The sequence below is a fragment of the Podarcis filfolensis genome (genome assembly GCF_964270895.1).
Source record: "Podarcis filfolensis genome assembly, chromosome: 15".
Classification (NCBI taxonomy): domain Eukaryota; kingdom Metazoa; phylum Chordata; class Lepidosauria; order Squamata; family Lacertidae; genus Podarcis; species Podarcis filfolensis.
Window position 1 is genome coordinate 16,934,606 of NC_139618.1, and position 19,463 is coordinate 16,954,068.

Consider the following 19,463-nt stretch of genomic DNA (forward strand, 5'->3'; position numbering starts at 1 on the left):
GAGAAAGGAATACTGACAACCAGGTTCTTCTTCTGTGCTTGGATCATAATTAACAGAAATGTTTAACTGGTAATTTGAAGGTCTATAGTCTGTTGAAGAATAATGTGGTAGAGGGTCCAGGGATACAACCACATACAGCCACAGGGTGTCTTGATGATCCGACTTCAGAATAAAACGAGTACACCACATATACAGCACATATACTGAAGGCTCAAACCTGGCCTGTCAAATTAATTAAGTTAACGGAGGCCAAAACCTGGCCCTGCAAGGGGGGAACTTAGGCATGTTACTGATTATAGGTTTCCTATAAAATACAATGCTATGTGTAGTGGTGGTGGAGGGTAATTCTGTGCTATCTTGGTCTATGAGGTTATTAGGAGCAGAGCAAGGAGGCCAGCGGCCCGTAATGAGCCACAGCAACAACTATCTTCAGTTCATTCTAAGGGGGTTTCAGCATGCCAAGACCTGCCAAGAAAACCACAGGCACCCTAGGGAAAACTTGAATCTTCTCCTGTTCACATTAAGACGTGTACATTGTATAACAAAGGAGGAACCAGCTTCTCGTATGGAACACATAAATGGCCTGGTGCCTTTTCCAAGTTACCAAGGAATGACTTCTATGTTTTACTGTATCTCCGCCGCCACCACCACCACAGATCCTGCATGCCCACAGATGCTAAAAGCAGCCAAGTGCTGTAAGCCTAGTCAGAGAAAGCCTTGAAAGGTTTTGCAGGCTTCCCAACCACTTTCCTGACTCATTTTTGCCAGCATTCCCTACTGCCCTTAATGTGGGTTGCACTGAAGCTCTACTCAGTGAGCTGTCCTCATTCCCTGCTGGCAGCTGAGCACATCTGCTGTCCCAGCTATAGTCAGGCATATTTATGCTTACATTAGCATTTTATATAGTTCACCTTAACTGGCAATCAAATTTGCAGAATTTTGCCTAAAAGGCAAGATGGCATACCTACATTTCTTGGAATTTCTTTCCATTTCACACCCTCGATTTTCTTGTTTCTACAGGGCCTCCTTCCTGCCTCCATTAAAATACCTTGCAGATCTAATGACCTCTCCTTTCCTTAACAAAATGAGACAGTTCTGCTATTACGGCCCCCATTCTTCACCCCCTCCCACAGCATGCTTTTCATAATGTCAGCTACAATTATGCAGAATATATGTTGTTTGTCTTGTTACAGATCTAATTAAAGTCGAAGTCAACTTTATGCAGATACAAATCCTTCAGCATGCACCCAACCATTTAATTTGATAGATGCAAGAATAATGCTGCTTCAATATGCCAGCCATCTTAGGGGGTATAAATTGGAAAGCGAACAGAAAATGTCAACCTTCCTTTTAAGAATGATTATATAATTGCACATTGACTGTGCAAAGCACTTTAGAAAGGAAGACATCAACTCAGGCCCCCACACATAATACAATGTGAATTTAGATTAGCGTGAATAGTCTTGGTCTGTCTCTGTGTCCCGGGAGAGGCAGAGGTGTGTTGCCAAAACTGCATGGAAAAGGGGGCATAGTCTTGCACAATCAAAGGCACCCAGCAGGGTATGAGAACATAAAAAAAGAATGTGCATTGAGAAAGAGCTGATGATGCGAACCTGTAGTGAGGTGGGGGTAACTGCTGGATGACATCATGGATTTTGACTAATCGTTCTTCATCTGTAGCAGCAGACACAGCATCCTAGAAAGGAACAAAAGCAACAAACCTCAATGCCACGCATTTGCCGCAGGGTGCCACCTATCTGGGTGGCTTCAGAACGCTGTCCTGCTAGTATGGCAATTAGCATGGAAGTCACAGTTCAATGAGGCTGAGAATGAACGGACACTTTCAGTATCCAATGTAGCAAGCATGGCGTTGCAAGGCAAGTATTGATCCTACTTTAGAATGCAATGATATTATTTATTGCTTTAGAATTCCACCCTGACTGCTACTGGTTAGGGAAGCGTATGTGCAGTTGTTCCCTATTTTAATCCTCACAACAGTACTGCAACAGAGACTGATTAGCCCAAGGTCACCCACTGAGCTACATCATTTGGTAGGGGATTTGAACCCTGGTCTCTTCAATAGAAGTTCATCTGGTGCACTGCACTGCTCTGACAACTGAGCATGCTTCCCTTTGAGGTTGGAAGAAACTGACCTATATCGTTGGAAATTCTAGATATCCTTGAGGCTTTCCCCCCAGATCCTGTTTCCGGGGGCACATCAAGTGCAAAAGATAAGGTCATGAGTTGCACCGGAAGAACTGTGAATGAATACTCATGTAACAATTATATACAGGAAGCGTGCCAGTTCTTTAGATGGGAGTTTAATTTAGCTACTGTTAAACACAGTGAAAAGGGGAGATATTTTTGAAGTGTGACTCACACTAATGCTGCCCAGGCAGTAAAAATAGGAGTCCCGTCTTGCACTTACTGAAAATTTCTCATAGAGCTGATAGGTGAGCAGAGGATTTGGGAGTTCTCGGAAATAGAGCTTACAGAGCGAGCCCACACAATGTATATCCTGAATGTATACATCTTTTGTCAAGTCAGGGATTTGCTCAGAGTCAAACTCATGCCTGGAGACAAAAGGAAATAAAGAGAGAGAAAAGAGGATAATATATACTCAAAAGATGAAAAGGACTTTGTTTACAGGAAGAAACAAATGCCTCAAACCTCAAGCCACAAAAATCTGTGGTCCTACAGGTTCACATTTTTGCTAGTTTTAATAGCTTCTTGGGAGCCATTTTAGTCGGCTATAAAACCACCAAGCATGCTCAACAATCAAACTGCCTGTAATCTGGAACACTCCATGAAATTGATTTCATGATATATACTCAACGTTCATGCAGCCAAAATTCAAGCAATTCCAATTATTATAAGCAACAGATTTCTGGCTAGGTAGAGCTCCCCATCTGTCAGAATGAAAATAGCATTTCCTTTCAGTCTGAAGACCTAGAAAGAAAAATTGTGGACATGATGGGCCACCCAGGGCCCTGAAGATCCAAATCACTGTATGCAGATTCTGTGCAAGCCACAGAGCCAAGAATCACATGAGGAAAATTCTTCTGCAATGGCCTGTCTTGATGAGAGAGCCATAAAAAAAAAAGCCATCTACAGAGGGCCACAGATGGCAGTGCTTGCTCCATGCTGCATAACGTGTCTGGAAATTGCTGTTTCAAATTAGCTAGGTTTAGACACACAGGAGCTAATATGGTGAGTCAGACAGCTGGGATCAGAGAAGAGGCAACTGCTGTTTCTGAAGCCTGCATCCACAAGAGCCATAAATAAACTGCAAATTACTTGTTATCCCACAGTCATTCTGTATTCTGAAATAATAGATTGTGGCCTCAGAGCAACACAACTGGTTTCTGTCCCAGCCAATGATACTTTTGGATTCATGGAAAAATACACGATACGTCAAAAATTAAGTGTTTTAGGAGCAAACCAGAAATAAATTCTCAATGGCATTCAGCAGCAAACCCCAAAACTGACGTTAGTATGTTTGAGACTTGAAATCACAACACACAAAAAATTCATACCGTAGTTTCTGGATATTCGATGCAATCCCAGATAGACGGTATATTCCATCCACAATGCCATGCTTTTCAATGAATTCAGTGCAACTCTTGAGAACCTGAGGGACTTAAAAGCAAAAAGCAACAGTGTTGGTTGACCATTAGATGCTCTTAGCATCACCTTCCCAGATTCTTCCTGGCTACACACATAGAAAGAAGCCCTTCAAGAAACTACACAGGTAAGAGATTTCTTAAATATCTTTTAAGTACAGCTAGTTCAGTGGGTGCTTCTGTTTCTGTTAAGACAAGACTGAAACCCAAATCACTGCAATGTGTGGTTTCAGATAATGAAATACATGTTGTTCCTGCTTGCACAAAGTCTAAAGGAGCTGTCACCAAGCCAGCCAGCTTCAGCTGTGTGCTTTCTCATGCCTCCAGTACTGAAGGCAGCAGTAGGACAGGCTCAGCTAAGCTACCACAGCACCAACTGGGCTACCCGCTCCCCCCAAATCCTGAAGTTTTGTTTGTAACTTGGGGCAGTTGTGACTGGTGGGCTGCTTGTGGCAGCAGTGCTGGCTAGATGCATGTGTTTAACTTGAATTGCAAGTCTATGATTTGACTTGCTTTGAGGTATCTGCCTTCCATTTGTTTGGGGTCCAATATGGTGGATTCAGTAACAGCCCTTTGGATTAGATTCAGGTTCAGAGATTCCCATTTGTTAAATGAGCAAATATATTTTTAAATGCTGCATATGTGTGCAGTACACATGACATTTGACATATTGACTCTATGGCTGGATTCATTCGCTTGGGTTATCTGTTCTACGTTCAGTGTTGGAAGTTTCTTGTGCCTGAGACACACTTGTGTCAGGAAGCCCAATATCCGGCACGGGTGATGTTGCTTGATGGCAGGAACGTGCAAGTACATGCAACAGATGTGCACCTTTAGAGAATTTTCTGCCACTCAGGCCACCACAATGATGCCCACCACACCTGCCATGTTGTATCCTTTTGGTGCATTTGGGAGGCACAGTGTGAGGTCAGGAATTACACCTCACCCTTTGGAAGAGTGGCAGTTTCATGATGACCACAAAGGTCAGCCAAAATGTTTGTACCCTTGGCACCAACCCCAAGCTACCATGCTCTGTTTCCTGATCTGCCATTTTTAATTGGATTGATCCTTCAAATCACAACTTTTCAATGGCATTGACCAGATTGGGCCAAAGGTTTTTGGTTCAAAGGCGGGGAGCTCTATCATAAAAGTCTACCCGACTGCTGACTAATAAACACTAACAGCAAATTCCACCTTAAATTTAGTTTAACTTTAACTTTATAGACTTGTATGTCTTCAACAGAATGGAAAAAAACAAGGTAAATCACATCTACAAATTGCAAAACAGTATGTGCAGTTAATCTGTAACTGAAAAACTAGAACACAGATTAGGATCAATTGCAAGACAGGTACTATTAGACACACATTAACATTCCATCCAATATACCAACCCTGCTGGCTATTCTACACAATCTGTTTCCTGCTCTATATCCCTATCCTCCATGTAGGATGAAATCAGATTCTCCAGTCAAAACATCACCATCTTTTAAGCATGCGTTGTTTTGGTTAAAAAATGACCACTCCACAGACACTCAACTCCACCCCCCCCCCATGCCATTCCCAGGGAAGTCTGCTTATTATTAAGGGATTCATAGGAGTTGGGGCAATATCACAGCAAAAACTACCAAAGTTATTTTTAGTTCTACAGTATAAACCTTGCTTTTCACCATACTTCTAAACTATAACATCTCCTTTCTAATTTCTAAATCCAGTCCTTGTCTCCAACACTTTGAACTCAAGATCCTCATATCTTAAATTCCTGCTGGATTCACACTATAACCCAAGTAATAGACCGTAGTAAGGTCCGACACAAGGGACGTAGGTGGCGCTGTGGGTAAAACCTCAGCGCCTAGGACTTGCCGATCGCATGGACGGCGGTTCGAATCCCCGCGGCGGGGTGAGCTCCCATTGTCCGGTCCCAGCTCCTGCCCACCTAGCAGTTCGAAAGCACCCTTAAGTGCAAGTAGATAAATAGGTACCGCTTTATAGCGGGAAGGTAAACGGCGTTTCCGTGTGCTGCTCTGGTGCTGGTTCGCCAGAGCAGCTTCGTCACGCTGGCCACGTGACCCGGAAGTGTCTGCGGATAGCACTAGCTCCCGGCCTCTAGAGTGAGATGAGTGCACAACCCTAGAGTCTGTCAAGACTGGCCCATACGGGCAGGGGTACCTTTACCTTACTTTAAGGTCTGACATAAAACAGAGACAGGATAGGATAGGAAACAGTTTGGAGTTATAAGATTGACCAACATATTAGGAGCTGAATTTAAAGGATTGAACACAAATAATAAACACTTTCGCTTTTCTGTTTAGCTCCTATAATTCTCCTTTAACAGGAGGCTGAGGCACTGTACAAAAAATGAAGCCACGCATAGCACAAGTCCCCCCCCCCCCGGTCCCTGGCACCGCCAAGAACACCTGCCTGCACTGCCTAATTGAAGCACCTTGTCACAGAGAACGACCTCAGCAGGCATCCAGGCCTCTTGCCCCCCCAGGGTTTCCTAGCCTTATAAACGAACAGCGTGGTAGTGCTGTATTTGTCATAATTAAATTTCAGGAGCACCCTACTGTGACATTTAACATCAAGCCAAAGCAGAAAACAGAAAGGGGACAGGGTGATGGGGTGCAGTCACTGCAATATGTTCAATTCACTGGCTCATTCGCCATGCAAGAATGGGAATTAACATTGAACTGACAATGGATACAACAGCCTCATTTGCCCTCCAGGTACCACTAGTTGACAGCTAATTCTTTAGTTTAATTGTCACAATGGATAAGAGGACCTTGTCAACATTCAGCTGTGCCAGAAATGGCCAACTCCAAAATTCTTCAAAACAGGTTTATCCCAATCATGTTTTAACTGGGTTGTACTGGGCTCCCTAACAAAAAATAAGATATCCACAAATATGCTTGACTGATGCTTATGACTAAGTAGGCTTTTGTTCATTTAAGTCTCCCTACTTTTCTTGTTTTCTATTTGGGTTCTCTCCCCACCCTGCCCATCTCTAAGAAGGATGATCAGGCATGATCAGTTTGAGTCTATGGATTCTCACAAGTAATTAAAGTCCAATCCTGGACTGACAAATGTAACTGCACATATTACAAACTTATATAATAGTGTATGTGTAAAGGGTCGTAGTCTACGCTTCACATGTTGGTCTTTAAACCCAAGTACAGTGGTACCTTGGGTTACAAACTTAATTCGTTCCGGAGGTCCGTTCTTAACCTGAAACCGTTCTTAACCTGAGGTGTGCTTTCACTAATGGGGTCTCCCGCTGCTGCCACGCCGCCAGCACACAATTTCCGTTCTCATCCTGGGGCAAAGTTCGCAACCCGAGGTACTACTTCTGGATTAGCGGAGTTTGTAACCTGAAGTGTTTGTAACCCGAAGCGTTTGTAACCCGAGGTACCACTGTAATGCCCTTTGGCACTGATCTCTCCATCAAGTTTGTCTGACCCAGTGAGCTCCCAAGTGAGACATCTATCATACATCCTTTGCTTTGTACCAAAGGATGAGGCAACCTTTGCAAGAGGCTTCCTTGTTCAGTTAACTACAATCGTACCTTGGAAGTCAAATGGAATCCATTCCAGAAATCCATTTGACTTCCAAAATGTAAAGAAACCAAATTGTGGCTTCTGATTAGCTGAGGAAGCTCCTGCAGCCAATCAGAAGCTGTGGAAGCCCTGTCAGACATTCGGGTTCCAAAAGAACGTTCGCAAACTGAAACCATCACTTCTGGGTTTGCAGTGTTCGGGAGCCAAAACGTCCAAGTTCCAGGGCGTTCGACAACCAAGATATGACTGTATAGGGAACTGTTTTTTGTCTACATGAAACTTCCAAATGGGCCATGTGTCCAAACCAACGAAGTATGAGATTGAGGGTTGTATTCAATGAAGCGCTAAGAGATTGTTCCATAAGTGCAACAATTTCTGCTTCCTGGTTTACTAATCTCCCCTTTCCACCCCCTCTCCCGCTTGCTGTTCTGGGGGTTCTGCCGACCCTCTGGTACAGAGTTGGGGAATGCAGGCGGGGGGAGTCCTATTGCAATAATGGAAAATATTGTGCTGGCTTCCTCTGGTGAAACAATTTAATTGAATGCTCCCCCAAAAATTCATGCTCTTGATTGCAATCATACAATTGTGGAGATGGAAGGGACCACGGGGTCATCTAGTCCAACCAAACTTTCCAAAAGACCCCATTTTAGTCTATTTGCTTATTAATAGGGCTTATTCCTCTACAGCACAACCCTTAAGGTGACTTTCAGAACTCAAAAACACAATACAATATCCTTGATTTTAAATGGCATGTAGAGAACATGGAAGCCTTCCAGCAGATTAAGATGGCAAAGATGTAAGACAAAGGAAGGGCAAAAGCATGATCACTTTTAATCTGTTGTTCTGTGTTTCCTTTTACATTCCAATAAATGGGGGAGAGCTGCCAGATGTCATGTCATTTCATGATCTTATCCTGGTCTTATCATGATACCCAGGTAACAGAAAGTCTAAATTAGATCACTATGCTGATAGCCTGATGCTGACAGAATGACATCTGTAGTCTTCAGACTGATTACAAAGCATAAGCATTTTTGTTACATACACAGAAATACATGGAAGCACAATTAACAGAGCTCAAATCAAGCCAGAGGCCTGGATTACTATTTTCAGTTCTTCGGTTTCTAGGCAACATGCCATCAGTGTTTCCCAGATACATCCCTGTCTACAGAAACCTTGATAAATTTAAACATGGTGAGCCTGTGGGATGCTGAGCACCACAAACATCTCCTGCAGAGAGATAAAGCAATCCGTTTGTGTTTTCTTTCTGATGCCAAAATGACTGTTCCTATTTCTAGAAATAGAAGTGGAAATTAAGGAATAAAGAAGAATTAAGGAGACAACAGTCCTCTCCATTAAGCTGCAAGAGGAATGTAATGTCTAAGCATCAAAAATATCCCTGGAGGTTTCAGAGATTTTGCTTCATTTCACCACATTGTGGAACTTGAGCGTGAAATGGGCCCTGGGCCCTGGATGTAAATAGTGTCAGGTGTGGATAAAGACTGTGTGGCACCCTCCAAGCTCTGGCCAAAGGAGGAAACACCAGGAAGGCAATGAACAATCGTAAGTGGGCCATGTGGCTTGGCACTTTCCAATAAAACATTCAGTTCAGTTGTTCCCTGGTCTGAAAAAGCTGAAATTGTGGTGACAGGTCACTTTTTACTTCACCCGACAGCTCCACTGCTTTGCAAGCACAAGTGAAAGGGATTGCCACAACCCAGCTACAGCTCCACTAGGTTTGGCCCAATGCACTGAGCTTCCAATGGAGATGAGAACAACCCAGTTAACCCACGGCCATGTCTACTTCCTGAAGGTCAACCCAAGGGGATAATAAGCTTCTATTAGATACTGCAATCACTGTTTGTGGGGCTTCCCTTGTGCATGATCCAGAAGCTGCAGTTAGTGCAGAATGCTGCAGCATCATTGTTGAAAGGATGAGGCGTTGTCAGCATATCACACCTGTGCTCAGAGAGCTGCACTGACTGCTACTGCAACAAGTTCAAGGTGTTACTATTAGTTTATAAAGCCTTTAACAACTTAGAACCAGTTTACCTACATAATCGCCTTACTCCGCATGTGCCCACTTCACTGCTCTGATCAGTGGAGCTGACACTACTACAGGTGCCACATAATACCCATTCCACATTTGTAAGAAATCCATTGTTTAATGTAGCAGCAACTACACTTTGGAACTCCCTGCCTACTGATATCAAGCATGAGCCTTCCCTATATTCTTTTTGGCACTTGCTGAAAACATTCTTGTTTAGACAAGCCTATCCAGATGCTTAGAAAGCTGGTGTGAATTTTATTCTGTTTTAGTATTTTATCTTTTTGTGTGTTTAAAAGTATTTCTTGTATTTTTTTTCTTGTTTTATCTTTTTGTAAATGGCTTTGAGGTTTTTTTATTTTAGGTTTTTCACAATCAGTTCACAAATTTTATGAAATAAATAAATAAATTGAACTGCACAGCTGCTGCCTAGGAACATGTTCCAAATAGCAAACTAGCTGCTCACACTGAATATTTCAGTTTACTCAGATCAGATTCCCTCCTCTGTTTTTGAGACTGATATGCCTCTTGCATTTTAAGAGTCCAGGGGTTCTCAGTCTATTGCTGGAATAAGAATTATTTGTTCAGCCTGGGAGACCAAGGCTGCCCACCAAGTTCTGTTGAAACAGTGTCATTTTCACAATGTCCAAGCCAGGGCCATTTGGCCAGTTAATGGACCATGCCATACTGAAATGCTGCCACTCAGCTGAATTCCATGCACCGGCATAAAGTTAAATCATCACTAGAAAACTGGAACAATCACTGTAAAGCAAGGTGTAGTAGTACATTTTGTATCTAAGTCCATGTAAAAAAAGAAAAAGAAAAAGGCAGAAGTGTGGATAGCCAGAAACACTGCTCTTGAGTAAAAGGACTTAAAATAGTCAACTTTATTTGGACTGTGCTCTGTACTTAACCTGTATTTTCACACAAAGCTGATGAATATCACAGCCGCTTCTATTTTATCACTCAGGTATTGCATTTTTTTATGTTTACAATGAAATATCATCCTATTCTTTCTGTTAGTTCCCAGACTTAATCAGTTTAATTTCAGAAGCTTGATATTAAAAGTGTTTATGTGAATAAAACTGCCTATGTCATCTTCAGGGAATGTTATGTTTAAATTCTATGCTGTTCCAAAATGTCACCTCCAGCTGGTGTTTCATGAACATCCTGCCATCCTAGTGTAGAAGACACTATCTATGCTGTTGTCTTATGAGTATTGATTCGTATTCATTTGCTGTAATGAACTTCACAGTAAAGGTAAAAGGACCCCTGACCATTAGGTCCAGTCATGGCCGACTCTGGGGTTGCGGTGCTCATCTCGCTTTATTGGCTGAGGGAGCCAGCGTACAGCTTCCGGGTCATGTGGCCAGCATGACTAAGCCGCTTCTGGCAAACCAGAGCAGCACACGGAAACGCTGTTTACCTTCTCGCCGGAGTGGTACCTATTTATCTACTTGCACTTTGACATGCTTTTGAACTGCTAGGTTGGCAGGAGCAGGGACTGAGCAACGGGAGCTCACCCCGTCGTGGGGATTCGAACCGCCAACCTTCTGATCGGCAAGCCCTAGGCTCTGTGGTTTAACCCACAGTGCCACCTGTGTCCCGCATTCACAGTAAGCAGTAGTAAAAAGCATTCCCAAAGCAGTAGCATCTCAAGAAAACCCAATGCTATAATGAACATATACTTTAGGACAAAATTTAATAATTTGGACATCATAGCTCCTTGCTGTATTTTTTTTTTAAAAAAAGTTTGGAATGCTGGGTCCTGTATTCAGGCTCAGGAAAGAGCCAAAAAGAATTAAAACTCAAGGTACAAGTAAATATGCAACAACTAGAGCTGGACTGAAATCTGTCAGATTAATTTCATAGTAAATTAGGTAAGGATTTTGAAGGCAAGAAAAGCAGTTTTAGGGCAGTTGCCCTGCATAGTTATTAACACCATGAGAACGGTGGCTTCAGTTTACCAAAATCTAGGACACTTAAAAATGGGCACATTACCATTCAAATGATTTCAAATGGTTTTAGATCATCTTTAACCTGCTCTAGATCTTACTCCATGCTGCTGCATCAGTTTCTACCAGAACAAAATCTAAGAGGTTTATTGCTTAATAGAGATTGCCCCACCCCCTTTAGAATTAAAATGCACACTGTTTTAAAAGAAGAACGGTGTAGGTAACTATAGCAATCACTGGCAAGAGCAACATTATGGATTCCATGTCATTATATCTTGTAAGAGAAAAAGCTGAAATGAGTTTGTAAAATCCAAAATGACTCAGTGAATTACCACTATGCCATGTATATTTAAGGCTTCTAAATTGTAACAGAAATAATATTAGTATAAGTAAAATCCATTCAAAGACTGGAATGCTTTGTAAATACAGACTGTATATCTTTTGAAGACAAGCCTTTAACATTGCTTAAATCTTCCTAATACATTGCTTAAATTTACCTTATCACAACTGCATGCATATGGGCTTTGAACCGCATAATGCCTTCCTTTCACAGAATAAAGAATTACCCAATTAATAGTTTTCTTCTGGGTCATTAACAACACACTTTTCCATATGCTGTGAAGCTGTTTTTGCAGTTGTTTTACATAAATAGGGGGAAAGGGGCATAAGCAGGTAAATGTTTAAAGTAAATTAAAGAACAAGAGCCTTTTGTCCTCTGTGCTTACTAAAAACATATATCAACAATTCCTATTAATTTCAGAATAGAAAAGAAAGCATCACATATAATTCCCAATGGGAGCCAATGAACATGCACAGAGATGATGCAATACAGAATTATTATCACAACACAAAGCAGTAAACAGTGAAGCTGCTTTCCATTTGTAGGTGATGCTAAAAAATTCTCACCAGTTTCTTTTGGGCAAAGCGCTGTTTAACTAGGCCAATGGAAGAAGTAATTCTGAGGTGAGCTGCTGCCAACACCAGCTACCAACAAGGGGAAAGTAAAGAGACCCCAACCTAGTCAGGGGCTACAATATGCTGACAGAGGTTGCACACTATAAAACCACCAAGCATGGCAGGTGGCAGCAAAGCAGAACAAATTGGTAACCCCAGCTGAATGACGAACCGCTACTCCTCAAGGAGTCTTGGTTTGTTTCCAAGTGTTTATTCAGCACAGGGTAGGGAAATGATGTTCAAAGCTAAAGAAACCAAAATACTGCAACTATTTCAAATAAATATTGATCAATATGATTCAAGGAAACAACTAATGCCCAGCTTAATCACCAAGTTGTTAGATGGAAAGCAAAGCTGGTATTTAATAACCCAAGTCTACTGAAGTTCTTGTTCTCCCTACATAATTTCCAGCCTGAGACAAAATTACATGAAGACTGTGCCATAGGCATTTCATGGCACCCTTGTAGATTCCACCCACATTTGATATGTTACAGCCTGAGTTTCCCAGCCAGTGGCATGTCGTGCTATAGTGCAATGATCCTGCGCTTATGTGAAGACACTGCACCTTTGACACGATCACTCCCAGAGCGGCCTGCCTCCCCAAACAGCCACATCCCAACATGTTGCCTCAGTTACTTTAAGCTGTTTGCTCTGTGATGGTGATGTTTTGGGCAATCTGGACAGCATTTGAATCCAATCCATTGACTGCCTATCTTGATCTAGGTGGCACTTTTAACTCCACAATTATTTGTTACAATGCTACGTGCAGAGTGGGTAGAAAGGAAAAGTGGAGCTGCGTCTTTCTGTTTGGCTATAGCTACCTAAATAGTTTGGGCAGCCAAATCTCCATTTACATGGCATTTCACAGAATGACAAAGAGGCAGCTACCAAGCCAACATGGTGCAGTTTAGAAGATAATCTCAGCAATCCTTCTTACTACAGTATTCAAGTCTTCAATAATCCATTAAAGTGAAAATAACTGTTACGAACAGGGTATATGAGAGTAATATACAGGAGCTCTCTCAGAATAAGCAATAGCCTGGCCTGAAATTCTGCCCATGGTGTCCTAAAATCCAGTTCCCTCTCACTTTTGCAGAGTTCTGAATTGACTCATTTTCTTCCTCTACAAATGAAGCTCCAAAATTCAAGTAATAATTCACAAGGGCGCTTTCAGACAAGCACATTTGTCATGCTGCATTTCATTTGCTCCTAGGATCATCCAGTCTCACTACCAATCCTAGAACATTGCGGCTCTGTGCATGCTTTCTCCTAGAGTTGCTTGGGTTTCCTGGTGTTATATAATCAATGCTGACATTACAACATTGCACCCATGCCCACCCAAATCAATTTGATACATGTGAACTATCATCTTTCCAATAGAAACTTTGGGAAACATATGACTCATGTCCTGGATTCTGACACAGTGTCAAGGGAAAAAACAAAAGTGCAAAATTTATGCAAGGCTACAAACTGTGCCCTGCCATTTAAGGTTCAGCAAAAAATATCTTGGCAAATTTTAGTGCCTGTCATGGTGTAGGTCTTCATCCAATTAAGCACTTGAAACACAAACTGAAATGCAAGCAGGTAATGAGTTACAAGAAAAGCCCAAGGAACTGCAAATACACTGCAAAGCTCCCAGGGGTATGAGATCACCAAGCAGCAATGTAACATGCTAATTGTATAAGTATTGACACAAATATTATTAATACTCAGGACTGAGGCAAAGCACATGTTTCAATGGATGATGTAATCTTTAACTGGGTGATTTTACACTGAAGTGCTTAGCTTCTGAAAGGAAGAAGCCATAAAGAACAGAAGCACCATCAAGACACTACAGAAAACACCCAAGAAGCAGCAATACACAATGCTTCTTCTCCTGAACCTTTCTCTGCAGGCTGAAGTCAGTATAACTAGAGCAGTACACACTCAAATGTTTTGAAAATGTTTGGACTGTTAACAGACCAAATGTGGATTATTAACAGATTGTCCAGTCTCAGGCAGAACTGACACCTATCAATTTCATTACAGAGTATAGTACTTCAATATGCACCTGGATTTATAAGAGAGGTGCAATGAATTATGTGTTTACCCGCCTGGGATAATCAAGTTACCCCAAGGCAAGTTGCTGAGTGAAGAACTGCACAAACTCTTCTCAAACTCTGCTCCGGGAAGGAAGGATTCTGCCACAGTACAGCAATTTGGATCTGATAACCTTTTGGTCCCTGTTGAGCCTTTAATTCTAGCTGTCTGTGGCTCTAGTCTTCTTATCCATTCTTATGTCAAAGTACAGCTACAGCAAACTCAGATTTTTGCCCCTTTGCCATCACCTCTTAAGCAAAAGTTGGAAGATATAACAAGATGGACTTTGATGTGTGATGTCATTCAGTTGCCCAGATTATTATTTATTCCAAATATTTTTCTTGAAAAATTAAAACAGCAATAACAATGCATCAGGGAGGCGACATTTTATCCTTGGCTACCGTTCAGATGCCCTTAACTCCTGGGAAAAATGATTGGCCTGATTCTTTCTTAAATCATCATCATGAGGACAACCTGCTTCTGTGAATAATCTCTGACTGATGTCAAAATAATAAAATCACTCTCATATACTCTATGTAACACATCAAACTGTGATATTACAGAAGTGCTGGGTGCCAAGGCAGGACAAATATTATGTCTCAACTGCATGGAAATCTTGGACTGCACTTTCTTAAGAAGAATGAAGAGGCAGGTGCTATAGGTGGAGCATTGTAATGACTCAAAGAAAAGTAATGCTGGTGAGATCCAAATTGTTCTTTTAGAATTCGCATTGTAGGACACTCTTGAGCCAAAGCATAACATTCTTCTTACTTACCATCATGACCAGAGTTGAGAAGATGTTCTCCAAGGTCGCAGCCAAATACCCTCTCTTTTAAGATCCCACGTTGCTTCAGTTTCTGTTTTGTTGGCCGAGACTTCATGAATGTGCGCAGGAAAGTAATAAGCTTGCCGTGTTTTTTTGACACTGTAAAATTGAAGGGAAAATCTCATTTTGTGGCCAGATAGACAGGAAGGAAGATGTATAATACATTATTTCACTGAACCACAGTTCATTCTTTTCAAAAGCAACCCCTATTACTACCATGCACATATCTGATCAGTTTCTGCAACAGCGTCCTCCCTCTTCCCTTATATAAGTGATTCAGGGAAATCAAAATCTGTAATGGAAGACAGAGTTAAGATATAGTAGGACAATAGTTTTAATTGTTATGCTCTCCCCATCTCAGCAGTCTGCTTGTGCTTGGTATTTCGTAGCTTTCAGTCTAGTGAGGAGAAGAGGAAAGGAAGGAATGGGTAATGCAGCCCATATGTTTCCTTATGGTTTCATTTCACGCCATGCTTGCAGGGCTAATCCTTTCATGTCAATTGCTTATGAACAGATCAGTGGTGGGACCCTGACAGGTGAGAAAAGGGAACAAGCATTTCAGAGAGGAAGGAAACTCACTCCTGTACCCTGTGCCCTGCCATAGCATAGTTCTCTGGCCAGTCTAGTCACTGCCAAGTGTTGGTCTGCCTTTACACATGTTTTATACATGTTTTCTTTATACATGTTTTAAATGTTGCTAAGCAGGATGTCACATCAGCTAAGTAAGAACTCTAAACTTGAGACTGGAGGAAGGAGCACAACATCTAGCCAGGGCCCCAAATTAGCATAACAAAAGGCACATGAATAGGGGGAAATGAATAAGATCACAAAACGATAAAGCTTCCCAAGGTTCTGTTATAACCTATTGAGAAGAATTTTCTTTAAGAGGCATACTTGCTCTCAGCTTCTTGTACTGTTACAGAAGGATGCCATCACAGAATTTCAGAGTTAGAAGGGACCCCAATGGGTCATCTAGTTCAACCCTCAGGAATGTAGGAATCCCTGCTACAGAATCCCTGACAAGTTGCCATCTAGCCTTTCACAAGTGCTCCATTTAGACCTCCAAGTGAGAGAGAGGCATATTCAGTTCTGAGAGTTTGGTCATCTTGGACCTAGTAGAGTCTCTGAGTATTCAGAATGTCTAAAAATTTGACTTTTTGGCCTTTTCAGACACTGGTTAAGTGTTTCACAACAGTCCCCTTTGGGTTCCTATTCATTCTGGGATGGTAGTGTTTGCTTTAACAGTGACTCTAATATTATTGGCATATTGCACTGTTAACTCAAGTATGTGTCATGCATTTTATTATTTTCTTGCTTATTGACATGTTTCTACTGCAGAGAAAGTGTGAATTATGTATTATGCTTATTAACCGAATAGTTATTTTTAATCCTTTTTATCAGTTATTAACAGCATTTTTATTTATGGACAATTTTTAATATTGTTTCATATTTGATTTTATTGTATTTGTTTTATTAAGTTTATTGCTAAACTTGTTTGGCTTCTTTTTGTAATGAAAGGTTCAAATACTGAACATGAAATAATGGAATTCAATTTTTGAATAAATACAGCACTACTTTGGACAACAGTGATTGCACTGTTGGTACAACCGTGGGCATCTAAATTACCATCAGTCAGTAGTGACAGTAGTGAATGGAAGAATGTTATCGAAAACAAAATACACCGAGTGACCAGGAAATAGGAGTACATAATTGCAACTGCTATTACACCAGTAGTTAATGACTCCAGTTTATTGATTACCACCTTGAGAAGCATTAAATGATTCCACAAATGTTTCTACAACCTATTAGCCAATACAAACTCCATGTTCATATGGCCAGGCAAATAGCAAGTGTCAAAAACAAAGAAAGAAGCATAAAACGCCCAAGTCTCTCCCACTGTAAAGACTGTGATGCTCTTCTTGACCTTTAATGTAAAAGGGAGTACAAGTTCTTAGTTGTGTTTTCCAAGTTCCATTGAATTAGAGACAATGCAATTGAGATTCATACACGTAGCAATTACCCCTTGATGAGAAGGAAATGGCCCTATGCCAAAAGGTGAATAAACTTAGCATTAATTTCAATCGGTGAACAGGGCAAAACTGTTCCATTTTAACTTCTTCTTTGAGCTAAAAAGGAAAAGCTAAGCAGTGTCTTACAAAAGATGCCTGCTCACTCTTACTAAATTGCTTTTGTTTGCAAGCAATTCTCTAGAGACATTCTCTTCAAATAAAAGCCACAACTTGAAGCCAGTTGCAAAAGGACTTCCTTTATTTCCAGCCTTTTCAGTCTCAGGAAGCTATAAAGCACTAGTACTGGCTATCAGGCCTTAAGATAGGGGCAAGTCTACCATCTCGTTAACAGAACAGAAAAGAAAAGAAGAGAAAAGAAAAGAGAGGTTGGTGACAATCAAAGCACAGCAAGATAAAATACTCTTGTGAGGAAATAGCCATGGTTTCTTTATTTCAAGTGGCAAGATAATATATACCTGCCAGGACTTTCCAATATTAGGCAACTAACTGGGGATCCAAAACTGTTGGGTGCCGACAATTCCAAAGCAATGATACTTATATGACAGGCCACTATAATACAGCATTTCAACATATATGCATTATGACAATACTATGAAACAATAATTTAATACAGAACAGATGAAAAGAAAAATATGCTGAAGGTTATTACAATGAGAGTATCACTCCAAAACTTACCCGAGTTCAAAACACACACTGCAGCTTTTTTGTGTGTCAAATGCTGTTATGTTTTACAGCAGAGATTTACAGCAACCCATCACACTGGGTCCCAAGTACATCAGACCTTGGCTGCAGTCAAGGTGCTAATCGGCAACATTTTTGTGCTAGCTGGCTGACTACAAACATTACCTTTTGCCTAGGTATTTTATGAACCTGACAAAGATTAAAAGGAAAGAAACAGCGAGATACTCCCACCATCACTTCAGAAAAGCTTGAAAACATCTCTCTCTCTCTCTCTCTCCTCCCCACCCCAAAAAAATATTCAGTTCCAGTTAAGTGTCTTAGTATTTGTGCTTCTCAGATTTGGCTGCTGTGTCTCCTAATCTATTTTCAAGGGGAGCAGAGGATGATTGTCTGGTACTCCTAGGTTGCCAACCAGGAGAAAGTGACTCTACTAATGGTGCTGGGCTGGAGCTTAAGTTTTTCCCACCCTGATATATTTAAATTGAAAGGGAAGATACCAAGGACTAAGCAAAAACAACTAGAGTTGTGTGGCTAAACAAATTTATTATGGCATGTGCTGTTGTGGACTAGAATCCAGTTCACTAATTTTATATTTCAGTCTGAAAAGTAATATCCAAACTCATAATAGCCTCTATAGGTAATATATCCTAAAACACAGTATTCTAGATAATAGCAAGGGTGCAATCCAGTACTCGAGATACACTAGCTGAGGGAGTGCAGTAGGCGTAGCCAATGCAATGCTCTCCAGATATTGTTGAACTCTCCGATCACCCCTGGCTGACTTGGGCTGATGGGAATCCAACAGTAGCTGATAGAACCATGTTGGCTACCCCTGAGAAGCACCACTACACTGACAGAACATGGTATATTGGTGTCATGCAAGATACACCTGTGCAGCTGTGCTGATGGTGTGCCTGCTGCACCACCATGACCCTGCTGGAGTAGCATCCAAAATGAGATTGGACAGGACAAAGGAGTAGACTTAAGTTGAAGTCCTATGTATCCTCAGATCCCAAACACAGTGGAACTCTGTATCAAACACAAAGCTTGCGTAAGGGAAATTCTCCCTTTCAATTTAATAGAAAAATTAAAATGGAACAAAAGGCACTGCCTCCCATCTCTTGCCCCAACCGCCCCGCCCATGTTGCCATGACCAAGAACTGGATTTGCCATTAGTCTGCAGCCAACCACAGCACACCAACACTTGGATATAACTCCACAACAAGGGACCTATAACTCAGAGAAAAGGGTACATGGCTGAATCACTCTGGCCTAACGTCATGTACTAAGAACATACAAGAGGTCTCTGAGGAGGGAACCAGTGCACAAAACAGCCTGCCAGCTAAAGACACATGGAAATAGCATTTTGCTGACACTGCTGTTCCTAGAACCCTCACAGGTAGCCTGCCTCAGGTCTCCAGACACCTGACCACTCATCTAACATGGTGATGTTGCAATGAGGTCATGAAGATGACATGTTGTAAAGATGACCTGGCAACCACAGATCCTACAACATTCCTACAATAGGGAGGCAACAGCAGAGTACTCTATGCAGGTCGGTGAAGGGAGGAGGAAGTCCGGCTACAAAGTGTCTCCCATATTTCCTCCCCCAACCAGCTGCATGTGAAATCTGTGTCTTGCCTCAACTGTACTTAAACCTTCTCCGCCATCAGCTGGGAGCAGTCTTCCCCACATGCAGATAAGTTCTCTGCTGATCCAG

At 41.6% G+C, this 19,463-nt stretch overlaps 1 protein-coding gene across 6 annotated transcripts in view; it reads right to left on the reverse strand.

Moving 5' to 3' along the window:
* ARHGAP32 (Rho GTPase activating protein 32) overlaps positions 1-19,463 on the reverse strand; it is a 199,381-nt gene that overhangs the window by 17,176 nt on the left and 162,742 nt on the right. For all 6 annotated transcript variants that reach the window (XM_083588250.1, XM_083588255.1, XM_083588251.1 and 3 more), the window contains 4 exons: positions 14,982-15,131; positions 3,537-3,639; positions 2,429-2,573; positions 1,614-1,696 (listed from right to left, as the gene is read on the reverse strand). In XM_083588250.1, coding sequence (XP_083444376.1) covers positions 1,614-1,696; positions 2,429-2,573; positions 3,537-3,639; positions 14,982-15,131 — 481 coding nt within the window. The remainder of the gene's footprint in view (positions 1-1,613; positions 1,697-2,428; positions 2,574-3,536; positions 3,640-14,981; positions 15,132-19,463) is intronic.